This window comes from Lactuca saligna, chromosome 9 (genome assembly GCF_052625555.1).
Source record: "Lactuca saligna cultivar CGN05327 chromosome 9, ASM5262555v1, whole genome shotgun sequence".
Lineage (NCBI taxonomy): Eukaryota > Viridiplantae > Streptophyta > Magnoliopsida > Asterales > Asteraceae > Lactuca > Lactuca saligna.
The window spans coordinates 58,172,074-58,186,797 of NC_136425.1; the positions used below are offsets into that span (position 1 = coordinate 58,172,074).

The 14,724-nt window shown below is 35.4% G+C and overlaps 1 protein-coding gene, 1 long non-coding RNA gene and 1 pseudogene across 3 annotated transcripts; 1 reads left to right on the top strand and 2 right to left on the bottom strand.

Moving 5' to 3' along the window:
* The first annotated feature begins 6,755 nt into the window (after positions 1 to 6,755).
* Positions 6,756 to 7,289, top strand: LOC145018609 (uncharacterized). The gene is made up of 2 exons (XR_013667092.1): positions 6,756 to 6,884; positions 7,052 to 7,289. It is a non-coding gene; the product is annotated as an uncharacterized LOC145018609 (long non-coding RNA).
* A 1,554-nt stretch (positions 7,290 to 8,843) lies between these two features.
* LOC145016372 (large ribosomal subunit protein eL24y-like) lies at positions 8,844 to 9,798 on the bottom strand (annotated as a pseudogene). The gene is made up of 5 exons (XR_013666186.1): positions 9,788 to 9,798; positions 9,601 to 9,676; positions 9,420 to 9,521; positions 9,192 to 9,340; positions 8,844 to 9,108 (listed from the first exon to the last, which is right to left on the bottom strand). The product of XR_013666186.1 is annotated as a large ribosomal subunit protein eL24y-like (transcript).
* Positions 9,799 to 10,480: 682 nt separating this feature from the next.
* On the bottom strand, positions 10,481 to 14,509 carry RPD1 (Ubiquitin carboxyl-terminal hydrolase family protein). The gene is made up of 4 exons (XM_078973050.1): positions 14,472 to 14,509; positions 12,961 to 13,292; positions 12,224 to 12,446; positions 10,481 to 11,971 (listed from the first exon to the last, which is right to left on the bottom strand). The coding sequence occupies exon 4, from the start codon at positions 11,849 to 11,851 to the stop codon at positions 10,541 to 10,543; it is 1,311 nt and encodes a 436-aa protein (XP_078829176.1). The 5' UTR covers positions 11,852 to 11,971; positions 12,224 to 12,446; positions 12,961 to 13,292; positions 14,472 to 14,509; the 3' UTR covers positions 10,481 to 10,540.
* Between the last annotated feature and the right edge of the window lie 215 nt (positions 14,510 to 14,724).

Sequence of the window (14,724 nt, forward strand, 5' to 3'; positions counted from 1 at the left end):
AACGCCAAAATTGTTTCCTTTCCGAAAGGTTCTTCCGGTATCTGATGTTCCTTTCTATCTTCCTGTTCCGCATCTGAGATGGTTGATGATGAACATTTGCTTTTGTTTTTGCTGACCCCTTGATTGGTTCCATTTGAACTGCAGTGGAATTACTTTGAGCTGAAGAAGCCGAAGGAATGGTTTCTGTTGGTGAGTGAACATCCTTCTGAGGAGTATCTTTTGTACCACTAGTGCTCGGCTCACTGAAGTTGTTTGGCTTATTCAAAGGTTCGGGTATATATCTTCCTTTGCTCTTCCATGAAGTTCGTTCAGATAAACCAATGGTTTCGTCTGCATTATCAATAGGAGCTTCCCAGAAGTATTCATCACAGCCATCAGCATTGTCTTTGTCTACAATGGCTGCAAGTTCGGCTGTTTGATGTTCAGTTACTCCTGTTACCTTGTATACTTGATTTGGAGTAGTCCTGACCTTTTGATACACAACAGCTTTCTCAACTAATTTTGGGGACTTTTGATGGGACAACCGAGCGAACTCTACCGAATTTTCAGAAATAAGATTCTTGTGATTTTCTGGCTCGGTTTTAATAAATTCTGAGCAGTCAACCGTGTCCTCTACAGAAATTTCACTCATATTGTCATCCTCATCAAGCTCAGATGCATTTTCAACATCAATTTTGTTTTCTGAGCTTACTTTGGTGTTTAAAGAGTCAAATTTTTGCATGGTTTCGGTCCTTAGTTTAAGTCTGTCATTTTCATCCAAAAGATTTTTAAGCATGAGCTTGTGGTCTTTAGATTTAATGAAGGACTCAATTTTGTCCAGTCCATACATGTAGGTGGGATTTATGTCATCAGACGATATCACACTTTCACAGTTATAAGCTTCGGCATCGATTTCATCTTCCTTAAATTCCAGGAAGGGCAAAATCATGCGGTGAATTCTTTGGCCTATTTCACAATCCAAGTGGAGCTGAGTAATATTAGAATACAGACGTTTAGCAATTAAACAAAAAACATTTCGTTGTTTTAACAATTTCAAATTGTCTCTTTGCAAATAAATGTTTTCATCTTTAACTCTGACTAATTCCGATTCCTTTAACTCTATCCACATTCTCCGCTCCTCACTCTTCGACGCAGCCCTGCTCAATTGATCAGTTAGGTTAGAATTTGTGACCCGAGTTTGAGTTAAGCTACTATCTAGATGAGATATTCTTGAATTGACACTTTTTAGTTCTTTCTCATAAGAGGATGATGGTACTTTGCATGAAATAAAAACAGATTGTACCTTCTTTATCAGTTCATCCAGCTCATTGAACTGCTGGCTGAGTGGTTTGGCTGTGAAGCACATATCCTCTTTTGCATTCTGTCCATCATTGCCTCCATCGGTGTTGTATCCCCTCAATTGAGATACGTCAGAAACCATAAGGCATTTACCACCACTGCCTTCTTCCTTAGACACAAACGCCTTTCCATGAGTAGGCTGTCTCACTTCCTCGTCTTCTGAGTCGAGAGACCAAACTTCCGTGCTACCGAACTCACCATCTGGAACAGAACCCTGCACAATAAAAGCATTACTAGTCGGGTTAGCATCGGACTTCTTCTTTCTCAACTCATCTAGCCTTTTCTGCAACACAGCTTCCTCATTGTTTCCATCATCTTTCTCAGCCATTTTCTTGAGGACACAGTCCTTAGCATAATGATTTTTCCCACCACAGTAGAAACAGCTCACTCCAGAGTCGCCATCAACCTTCGGTTCCTTCTTGTGCTCCTCAACTTTCGGTTTATTAACCACCTTTTCAGAGCTGTAACTTCCCTGCCAGTTTCGGTTTTTGTTGCTGGGAAATTTCTTCTTTATGAACCTTTTGGGATTGGATACCATCAAGGCATAATCTTCTGATGTGAGATCATATTCTTCCAGGCTGAGATCTTCATCCTCCATGACAGCTTTACTTTTTGACAAGAGAGCCAACGAACCGAGACCAGAAACGACATTTTTCTCTTGCACAACGTTTTTCTCTTGAGACTTGAGAATTCCCACCAGTTTCGCCAAAGAGTATGATTTAAATTGCTCATGGGCTTTAACTGTGGAAACTACTGCCCTCCACTCAGACTTTAGACCATTCAGGAATGTAACCTTCTGTTCGATGAGCTTCCTTTCGATATCATGTTTGATCATCTTGCTGAGAAGATGATTGAAGCGATCGAACGTCTGGGTCACAGATTCTTCAGCCCCTTGTCTGAATTCACCGAACTCAGATAGAAGCAGAGTTTGTATAGAATGTTCGAGATCTTCGTCTGTAGAGTACAGTTCACGAAGTCTGTCCCAAACATCCTTCGCCGTCGTGCATGAGCTAACCAATCTGAATGTATCAGACTGAAGGGCGAATCGGATCAATCTTAGTGCTTTGATATTGCATTGGAACTTGTCTTTTTCATCTTGTGCAATGTCTTTCACGTCCTTAAGCAGATCATTGTATTCTTTTTGAGTTTTAATGACTCTGGACATTGCAGAATGAGAACACGGTCCGTTGGTGATGGCTTCCCAAATCAAATACCCATTTTCCTCCGACCCAATAACGTAGTCTTCGAAATGATGTGCCCATACTTCATAATCGTTGGTGTATAAGATCGGAATCCTTGTCGTCGAACCAATGTTGTTTGAAATATTGATAACGTTTGATTGTGTCGCGTCCATTATGATCGTAAAAACCTGTTCAAAGATCAGACTTGTAATAAAGCGGATTAGGGCAAAATAATAAATATCAAGATACGTCAATAAGGATGACGGCTCAATAAATATTAATGATTGCGGAAAAACCCTAATGAAAATCTTTTTCACAGAAAAGATGTGTATCAATTACACAGCCTCCTGCTCTGATACCAATTGATGAGATTATAGAGTCTTTTAATCTATAAAGATCGATTAGATCTTGAACAAGTGAATAAACAATGACAGTTCAGACACAGTAAAATAATAGAACAAGATTGAATCAAACGAGTCGAATGATTAAAACAAAATCCTCAGAAGAGCTCGATCAAGAACATCAACTGTAGAGGATTGGAAGGTTACAAGTATTATCAAATAAACCTTTAGTCGTCTGGAAAATAACGTATTCTCAGATCTCTCAAAACCTTGACCTAATATGCATGCAAGCATAAGCTTATATACAAAGCATAAAAGACATACGGTTGGACAGGCCCAAACCGTAATACAAAGAATTATAAACAAACGAGCCCAAAAGACGCAATCTTCTAAGCCCAACATACAGAAATTTCATTTAGTTCAAACGCGTCCATGTCCATTTAAATACATAACATTTTCTATTAATGATAAAGGATACTTATACATTTTTGTCTTCAGTCATAAGACTTCATTACACAGATTTTAAAGAAAATATCAGATTTTCTGAATACATATTCTAACGCTTTTACAAGGAAAACGATTTACTTTCCTAACGAAATCTCTTATGAACTCACCAACCTTTGTGTTTACACTTTTCAAAACTACTTGTATTCTCAGGAATTCAGTGAAAACAGGAAATCAACAACGTTTTGAGGATGGGACGATAAATCGTCAAACAGTTCATTTTGTATCATAATGTAATTGTTGTGAATCATGTAAACATGTGCTTTGATGTAGCGTTTTCAATTATATTTGTGTTGGTTGTATTTACTTTGAGCACTATTATACTCATTGTTGTGATACTCTACATGAAGTCATCCACCCCCGGACGTTTCCGCCATCCTTGGTTTGGGGGTGTGACACAAGCTGAGGGCCCAGTAGGCATTCTAGACTCGTACTGAGCGCCCAAGGGTAGTCCAGCTTGTAAAGTTGTGGAACCAGTGCATGTTGTTTTGTTCTTGATTGATATGATATGCTAATGTTGATATTGCTATGTGGATTGTATGTGTATCAGTATTTTGGGGGTAACTCACTAAGCTTTCAGGCTTACAGTTTCAGTTTATTATTTCAGGTACATCAGGGGATCACGACAAGGCAAAGGCATAAACGTACAGCTCCTCATGTTATGTCATGTTTCTGGGAAATACTCTGATAATTAATATTTTGAAAACAAAGTTGTAATGATTTGATGAATTTGACATGTTTTAAAATGTTTAAATTTTTTTGAAATTTTGGATGTTACACCATCCCTTTCTTTCCCATTATTTCCAAAGTTTGGAAGTTAGCATGTCCCAAGCGTGCATGCCAAATCCATGGGTCATCAACCAAAGACACTACCAAGCATGTCGGTTTTGCAACCTTTAGTGCGATTTTATACAGCCTATTTGTCGACCTTTGCACCTTCAACACAAGCGGCCCTTGCTCATTATAAACTCATAGGTTTTCATTATGTAACCAAGCATCATATCCCAGTTCAGTTAATTGACCTAAACTAAGGATGTTGTTAGTTAAAGTCAGGATAAAATACACATCCGAGATCACTAACTGGTCACTGTTTTTGCGTTGGAACAAGAGTGTACATTTTCCTTTAATTTCAACCGTAGAGTCGTTACCGAATCGAACTCGACCCGTGACGCTTTCGTTCAATTCTGCAAACAATTTTTTTCCCCCGGTCATGTGATTACTTTCCCCGTTGTCGAGATACCACATGTCGCGATTGTTATCGTTTTGGCTTTCATGCAGTTTAGGAAACACTTTCTCTTCATTTAGCATTACCATTGTTGATATGTCATCCCCTTCAACAGACAACATGAGAGTTGGTTCATCTTCCATTCCCTTCGTCAAGTTCACTTCTTGTTCCTGTTTCTTCTTGTTCAAGCATTCCAATACGTAGTGCCCGTATTGTTGGCATTCGAAGCACCTTATGTGACTTTTTTCACGTGGATTTTGATTTAATCTTCCACCTTCTTGAGACGAATTCCTATCATGTCGATCAGCCCGACCTCGACCTGCTCCACAACCCCCTTGTATGTTACCTCTATCGCCATTAACACTATTCTAGCCTCTACCACGACCACCAGCCGCCTTGCTCTTTTGTTTACTTGTTGTGTTTATTTGTTGTCTGTCCCTTCGACTTTGTGAGCAACAATGAATTTTCCCTCGTCGATCCTCGTTGTCAAAGCTTTAACCTGTCTTCGTAGGCTTTCAATCGACCAATTGCTTCCTCAAAACGCATTTCTTCTACATATGAGTATTACTCCATGGAGGCAATAAGATGGATGTATTTATCGGTTACCGTATCAAAGAGTTTTCGAACCAGTTCTTCGTTGTTCAATGTTGCACTAGCATCATTATACTTCGAGACATCCCCACATTCTAGTCAATGGACTCACTGTTAGAGCACCTCGAACTCACTTTTCAATGTGTGTAACCTGGCCTTTTGAACCCGAGTTGCTCCAACAAACTGAGTTTTTAGCGGCTTCTACACTTCACGGGTTGTTTTCCTCTTAGCCACCTGCATCAGAATATCTTCTAGTATTGCTTGGAAGATGAATGCATGAGTCATTTTGCTTTTCTTCTTGTCTACAACCACACCAGTTGTCGACTCTATGGATTCCCATAACCCTCGAGCATCCATTATAGCTTCCATCTTAATGGCCCATATCATGTAATTTGTAGAAGTGAGAACCGGACACTGAAAGGTAACTGGGTTTTTTTTTGAAGGGTTTGAAGGTTTTGTTAAGAGAGACATTTCTGAGGATCAAACGATTTTTAGCATATACAATTAAACACGAGACACTCTGATACCAAGTGATAGATTAAAAGCCTTAAAAACTAAAATTGCGGTAACATGGAGGAAGGGTTACTACTATAATACTTCACAACAAAAGCTTTATTGAATACTGCTAGAAAGGGAAAAAACAATTCAAACGAAAAACAAAACGAAACCTTATATTGAAGCTACCTAAAAGGATATTGTAAGTCTGTAACAAGCCTATTTTTTCTTACAATAAAAGTAAATAATTGTCACTTTGAGCTTAACCCTTGAGATTGGGATTGGAATCTTTGAAAACTATCTTGATGGTTTGACTTTGAGTTCGGATAACAATGTTATATTCATTATGTTTTAAAAATGGTTGTTAATTTCCTCACATCTACCTCTCTAATAAATGAATCCTTAAAATGCCACATGTCATTTTTCTATACATTTCATTTGCTACGTGTCCCTTTTACTTTTATTCCCGCCAATTACTTTAACCACGATTTCATCCCTAAAAATCAGGTCTTAAAGTTAAAAGCGATTAGATAATCCAATAAATCGGCAATAAACATTTTGAATTCCATTCAATTTGATCTCCATATATATCGGCATAATCAATCCAATAAATCAGTAATATACATTTTGAATTCCATTCAATTTGATCTGCATCATAAATCTCGGCAAACTCAATCCAATAAATCAGCAAACATTTTGAATTCCATTCAATTTAATCTGCACAATAGATCTCGGCAAAATCATAGTCTTCGTATGATAGTCCTCCTTAAAATGGTCGTCGGTCACCCAATCTTTTTCTCTCTTAAAATACAGAACTCCCTCTTCTCATCAACTCCCTTCTTCTTAGGCTATTAACGCCACCACTTGCTTACTTACCATATCAAGCGACAAAACAGTGTATAAGAAATGAAACTTCGTAACTCGAAGTAAGTCACCTTTGAATCTTGATTCTAGGTAATCTTCATCTCCAAGACCTTCTTCTTAAGATGGTCGCATATAGAAGACATGTTATTTATTTCCTCTAATAAGAAACATAGTTTTTTTTAATTGCTAGCCATAACAGCCTACCAACATTGACTATTTCTATATAGTGCTTTATAAAGGATGTTGATTTGGTTACTAATAATATTTGTGTTTGGATCGTTAATGGATCTTTGAAGGATCATTAGGAGACATCTCTCTAGGCAAAGTCACACAAAATGTTTGTAGGTAAGAAGTCTTTTTTAAATTTCGATTATAATTTGTTGATATACAACTTATATGCCTCTTTTTACTGATACGGGAATACAAGATCTCCCATTGTTTTTGGTTTCTTCCTTACCATATTTGATGTCCCATTGTTTTTGATTTCTTCCTTACCGTATTTGATTTTCCAGGTTCAAGTTGTTGTATGTTAAATTGATAAGCAAAGAACGTTACCTCCGACATTAGAGTAGGATTTCAATGTTTCTTGAACCGATATGTTGCAATTTTCTTTGTTTGAAGTATGTGTATTTTTTAGAGCTGTTATGTTGGAATTTTGTTTGTTTGAAGGATGTGTATTTTACAGATGTTTGACACAACTATGGTGGATAAAAACAGGTTAAAATCAGAAATTTGTGTATCGTTTGGTTCTATGGTTTTAATTTGTTTAGATTTAGATTTTTCATCAATTATGTTTTTCGATTTCACAGTTTTGAGTTATTTTATTTTATTTTCTTTCCGATGTTTTATTCTAATTTTCTATCATTACATCCCATTTGTCTAAGTAGTTTTCCAATTATCATGGGTTTATTTTCATCTGAAATTACTCAAATTGTATTTCTTTTAAGAATATATTTTTGTATTTTGAGAAATGCAATTTGATTCCAAAGTGATTATTGGTTTCTCTCATTTCATCTTCTTAAACATAGTGTTTTTCGCTTATTTATTTCCTTTGTTGGGATGGGTATGACAATCCTGATATGTAAACCCATTCACTTTGTTATTGATGTCAACCATTGTTACAAATGTTAAATGCAAGACAACACAACACACTTTCCTATTTTTGTTTATAACAAGGCACAAATATAAAATAGTTTTATAATTCATTTCACAGCCAAATTTGAATTCGGGAAACTTGCAATATATGTTAACTTTTGTTTTTTTGGAATGGTTTAATAGACTAATTTTCATCATTCATTTCATATTCATCATAAAGAAAAAAACATTGTAATATTTCTTATGTTTAGAGTTCTTGAGATATATGATGAGTATTGAGTAAGCAAATAACCTTTAAATTGATTTACTTTTTTAGTTTAGTTTGGAAGCAAATGAGAAACTCATCTAATATGGATCTTTGTTGATAGGGAGACTTGATTTTTTGTTGTTGTGTATGGGTTTTGAAGTTCAAATAAAGAAGATTATGAACGAGATGCCTCCTTGCACGCAAGCTCTCATGTATACCGCCACTTAGCTTAGAGAAGTATGAAAAATAGTCCGTGATCATCATGTTTAGGTCAACATTGATAATGCAAATGAATTTGCTGCAAACAAGTTTATTATAGAGGTTTGTATTCTTTTCTTAAATCATTATTGACAAATAAGTAGAATGTGATGATATAATGCAAGTGTTGTGTTGTAGTTCTTCCAATAAAAGATACTGAGATATGAATAACCATTTCCAAAATTATAATATTTTGTTCAGTAAAGAAATTACATGGTCAGTTGACACAAAATTAATTTAAATTAGCAATTATATATTTCTAGAAAAACAATTGTTTTAAAATGTATTATTAATTATAAAGTCTATTAATTTTCAAAGTTGTTTATTATGTTGTTCCCGTGTAGTACACGGGTTATAACCTAGTTTTTTTAATAAATATAAGGTTTTATCTTTAAAACATATTTTTCAAAACATTAAAATGTTCGAATCAAGATTTTATAAACTACAGCATCCCTCCATTTCATTGTGATTGACTGCTACAAACCAAACCAAACCATATAGAAGGAAGCCCTTTACATCAAAGGTATTATCTAAAAACCTTTTTTTATGGTTTTGTCAGTTGTTTATTAATGTATATATGGATCCACTTTAATGTAATTAAAATTTCATGTTATTTTAGAATTGATCAAACCCAACAAATGATGCCGAGTCTTCTGGTTGTTACCATGCACCAAAACAAAAACCATAAAACTACACCACTTGAATTTCACAAAAACAAATCTTGTGAATAATTAGAAACACCTCAAAAACAAATACAACACACTCAAAATCTTGTCTAACATGTAGTAATAATAATAAAAATAAAATACCAAATAGTTTTAACGCTTTCCACCACCTCCTCCAAGTTTAGGCCCCTTGCCTTTTGGGGCATTGCCAGCTGTCTTTCCTTGACTCTTTTGCTTTGACACCACCTCTGCTTTCTTTGCCTTCTTCTCATCTTTAGTTTTCTTAATCCTCTCCTTAATTTCACTGTAATTTCACAAAAATCATCACTTTCAAGTCAAAAACATCATGATAGAAGATAGAAAGAAGATGAAAAAAAAAGATGATACCGAAGAGCTGCTTCTCTAGCCGCATCACGAACTTCTGGTTTCTCACTTCTTTTCTTTTGAATAACTTCAAGGGTGGCTCCCACAATGGCCCTGGAGTATGGCTTCTTGGTGGCACGACGCCTCTTCTTCACAGCTTCTTGAGCAATGTCCTGATTAACAACATTTGAGTCAACAACTTGAGCAAAAAAGGGATGTATCGAGAAAGATGGAGGATGGAAGAGTTGTAACCTTTTTGTGTTGCTTTCTGTACATTGCAGTCCATGTAAGCTTTGAAGGCTTCAGTTTGTTGTGGAAGTACCTCTTGCATTTGGAATTTGCAAACAGGAAGACCTGAATTTGAATTTGAGGAAACCACAAATGTTAATGGTTTCATGGGAAAAAACTCCCAAGAAAGATGTGATTGTGTTACCTGAGAGTCAGATCGGATGAATCTAATTCCTCTTCCAGGATAAATCTTCTGCCCACTGAATCTGCATAACTCCGTCCTATAAACATCATGGAAAGAGATTCTATTTTACATAGTATTTATAAATTATATGTGAAGCAGGGATCAATGTTGATATGTCACTCACTAACCACTCGTATTTTCAGCTCACATGTGTATCATACTTTCCACAAGTTGTAATTGGTTTAAAATTCCAAAAATTTCTATGTATAAATACATCAACGGACTACTATTCAATGCCAAATTCCCGACAATATACCAAACAAACATATAAACTGAAAACTAAAGTGTCTTCGATGCACAAATTTTGCATTTATTGCTTCTAATTTATCGTCAAATAATAAGAAAGATCTTAAATCAAACAGAGAGGATGAATAGCTAGTTGGGTTTCGAGTGATAATCCCTGAATCGAATACATTTACAAAAGCACTCATTAAAGCTTTGGGGATTTATAAGACGCCATAAAGGCATTGCAAGCAGTCGATTGTTTGGAGTTATTTAGTGCATTTGTCTTTTGGGGTTTAAAGAACAATAAAGACATGGCAAATATATTTATGTATATAATATCTCGTTTTTTAAAACAAATTTAAAAAATAAATAATATTCTATACAGATGCCACGTCAACTATGGAATGGGCCATTGCTTACGTAGTAATTTAGTGCATTTGTCTTTTGGGGTTTGTATTTACTATTTATTTGTTTAAAAAGTAAACAAAATAATTTGCTTGTTTTAGCATGGTTTATGTTAAATTTTTAATTGAGTTAGTATTTAGTTGGTTTTAACTTGTAAACAATAAAGTAAAAATGTCTATAGACAATGGATAATCAAATATCATGTCACAGATAATGGCAAAAACAAATTTGATATATATGAAGTTATCAATTATGTGTATATTCGTCAATTTCAATTTTCATCAGTTTCACAAGAATCACCACCCCTTTCCGATTCCAATTCCGATTCCGATTCCGATTCCGTACCTTCATTCCCCTCATTGTCTTCATTAATTCTATCCGAATCATTACTCACCCTTTCCCTCCTATAATAAACAAGCTCATGTTCCATATTAGGCCTCCTCAAAGTAATCAATTTAGCCAAATTCCTTCTAGCCAAATACAACTCATTAGGTTCAATCAACTCCCCTCTATTATACGCCTCCCTAAGAAAAATCGTATGAAGCTTCCCATAATTCCCTCTTGTAGAAATATAAAACACACCCTGATGTTGAAGAAGAAAATCTTTAAGCTTTTTAGGCAGATTCATTGTAACCCTAAAATGAGCAATCCTCTCCAAACTAATCTTCTTCTCAACAGTTAAAGACAAAATCTCATGAATCATTGCAATCGCTCTCTTCTCCATTCTCTTTTCAGCTTCAAGTGATCTCATATCATAACCAGATACATCTTCATATGGCGACCAATAAGGAAGCCTTTGCCATTTCCAAACAGCTATCTTGTAATACTTGCCAGTTTTGAAACCAGGGGGAAAGTTTATAAGAAATGAGAATCTAATGTTTTCAGCGTCTCCACCTTTTTCTCTGTATTCTTTTTCCCTCATCTTCTCTATAGCACAAACAGCTAAATCTGGGTCTCTTTCTACTATCTCGATGTACTTGGTTTTGCTTTCTTTATCTTCAAACATTCGGAAAAATTGTGGGTGTTTTAGAATTATCGAGAATTCAAAGTCGTCGGGAAGTCCAAATTCTCTGCTAGCAATTCGAACATGGTCAAGCCCTAGTTGTCCGGTGTTTGATAGCATTAGGAGCTTCCTTAATCTGGTGACAGCATGGTCGATTTGGTTAATTAGAGCTTCGTTTTCTTGTTGGATTTGGATTAGGGCTTTTCGTGTAAGTCTGCAATAAAGGATTCTTTGAACTGGATGTTCAAAAACATCGAAAATGTGTGGGAATTTGAGGATCAAATGACCTGCTTCCAATTGTTTGAAGCCGAGTCTGCGCGAGAGGTTGTCTAGACGAGCAGAGGAAACCATGGAGTTGGGTTGAGAGAGGATGAGTTCTTCAACTTTGAGGACTTTGCGTATTTTTTTCTCGATTTCCATGTAGTTATCGTATCCATGGTCTCGAACTCGTTGTTGCTTTTTGGGTATTGAGGTTGATTGTGAAAAATCGCGAAGACACCAAGGAGTCAACTTTTGGGGGTTTTCAGATATCCAGATTGATTGTACAACTCGGATTGAACGGGGGAAGATCTTATGCATTTTCAAGATGAATTTTGAGGGGTTTAGGGTTTAAGAACATGTACAGTATTTTCTTACCTTTACACCAATTGAATCTAATGCCCCAGCCATGAATCAGGATGCATCTTCTAGCGATTGAAGCTGCAGAGAAGAACAAAAAAAAATAATAATAAGGAAACAATCAAAGGTGGGAATTTCTACAGAAACATAATTTATATACTTCAACCATTTAAGCTCTGATTTACTGGTTACCAAAACAAGAAAAATCATTACTTAAATGATTAGTGTGTTGAATTGCATACATGTAAACCATTATAGCACAGATAAACAAGCAATCAACAACTTGAAATTAAAGCAATGAAACTGAAAGGAAAAGATATTTGACAAAATTACCTGATTGTCAGGGGTATTACCGTTGATTCATTATTTGAGACGAATCACACCACATTGACCTAAACGGGTCAAACCTCTTTGAATGGTTTGATGCTTATTTAGTTGTTTTATTATGGGCCTAAGGCCCAATCTCAAAAATACTCCTGAGTTTTATTAGGGGCGCCCGTCGGGGCTGAAAATTTCCCCGAACCCGACCCTAAACCCGAAACCCGAAAACCCGACCCTAAAACCCGAAATATGGCAGAAAAAAAAAAAGGAAAAACTATAAATACAATGATAAATTAAGAAGTTGCATAGGCTTAAAATACCAACTAAGTTCTTAAATCACAAAACAACTCAAATCAAAATCACTCAACAAATCTGTCTATATAAATTAGAAATCAGAACAGATCAAATTCACTCAATAGATCAGTCTTAGCATATCAGAAACAGATTAGAAATCAGAAACCATATATTCAACTCAAACCAATGTCATATCAGAGTATCATACTCAACAAATATTATGTTCATTTGAAAAGAAATCAAATAATATATGCATTTAAATATCAGAAATCAGATTATCGGTACAAATCAGCTGTATTCAACATTATCCAAAATTAATACAAAAATCATATGCGAAATCCAAAATCAATTCATCATAAACAGTAATTGGATTCGAGAGTATCAAGTTCATCATAAATCATATTCAAATCCATCACAGTTCGAAATTATCAAGTTCAATTAAGCATTATTTTTACCGATTAGATGAGTTCGAAATTACTAGGATTCTCCAACGATTGAAACTGTGAAACCGACGAGGACGAGGACGAGCTTCGAGTCTTCGATGAAACAGAACTTCAGGAGTCGGGACGTTGCTTGCTGGACGAATGACGATGGTCACAATAGCTGAATAGCTTCCTGTTGATCGAGATGGTTCACTCGATGAAAATGAAGGATGGATTTGAAAACGATCGACCGATCATCACCCTCGGACCATAGCTGAAAAAGTGAACATTTGATTTTGTTGATTTGGAATATTGAAGTCGGCTGGAACTAGAAGAGATCAAGAGCAGCGTGACTGCGAGAATGACTGAATGTGTGATTTTAGGGTTAGTCTTCAGGGGCAGAAGTATATATATATATATATATATATATATATATATATATATATATATATATATATATATATATATATATATATATATATATATATATATATATTCGGGGAGGGTCGGTCGGGGTAGGCACTCCCCACTCTCTGCCCCGAACCCAAAAAAAATACCCGATAAGAACGACCCGACCTGGCCCGAAAACTTCAGGGATCGGGTTTCCCCGTCGGGTTCGGGTTTTTTTGCCATCCCTATTTTTAACCATTTTACTCATTAAAAAGCTGTTTTTTTTTTGCATCCAAACACTTTTTAAAACCAGTTTTTCCTAAAAGCAATAAGCTAATAAACACTTTTCTTAAAAATCACTTTTTAAGTAAATAGAATAAAATAAAAATAAATAAAAAAAAAAAAAACCCAAACATATCCTTAGTGTGTAGGTTATGGGCCCTGAACGATTAATCAATTACTCAGGCTAGAGATAGGCAAAAGGTCCAGTTTATTCATTTAGATGAGCGTATCGTTTAAATCACCCAATGTTGCCCGACTTTCACTTTTTTTTCTTTTTTTTTTTGGTTGATGCATAACATCTTGTATATGATGTTTCATTAACACCAAGTCTCGAGTTCGATTATTGATCTCTTTAAGATTCATAATTTTTTTTAAAAAGATCAAGTGAGAATAACCTACTAGCTAATAACATATCATTTCAAAGTGTACTTTTTCACTGGGCATATGAAAACGAAATCTTATCCCGAAATAAGCAATAAATCAAATGTATGTAGATGCTCGAGAAGTTGAGAATTGAAATGGTGGAAACTATTGCATGTTTTGAAGGTATCTTACCTCACGAGATTTAGTCGATGGCGTTTGAAACCCTAATATACAAACCAATAATGTATTTGAACGATTGCTTCCTTAAGCTCTCGCTTAACTTACAGACAAGCGAAACACGATAACAATCTAGCTAAAAACACATCTTGATTTCATATCAGAGGAAAATGATCATTGCAATAACTTCTAAATTGTATCTTCGATTTCTTATCGACCAAAAGAAAGAATACATGATTGCGATACATATAAAATAGATGGCGTTTATATGTTAATCTATCATATAGCGATCAAAGATGAAGAAGTGAAGGATTGAATGAGAGAGATCGTACTTGAGCACCATGGCGGCGGCAGCAGCAACTTCCCTTCCCTGTTCGCGAAAAATAAAACATAGGAGCTCAATGACTTCCTGCACTTTATAAGTTGTAGGGATTTTAAGTTTTCATTATACTACCTTGTAGAATCTAAAGTGACACTTTTACACACCTAGTATAGTTTTATTCTTACCGACCTTTTAACTTTGTTGTTTTTATTTGACAAAGTAACCCATAACTTCTTGAATTTTTTTACATATTTAGCACAAAT

Bases quoted from the DNA above. Each gene is read 5' to 3' on its own strand.
- RPD1 (XM_078973050.1), bottom strand. From the start codon at position 11,851: ATGCATAAGATCTTCCCCCGTTCAATCCGAGTTGTACAATCAATCTGG.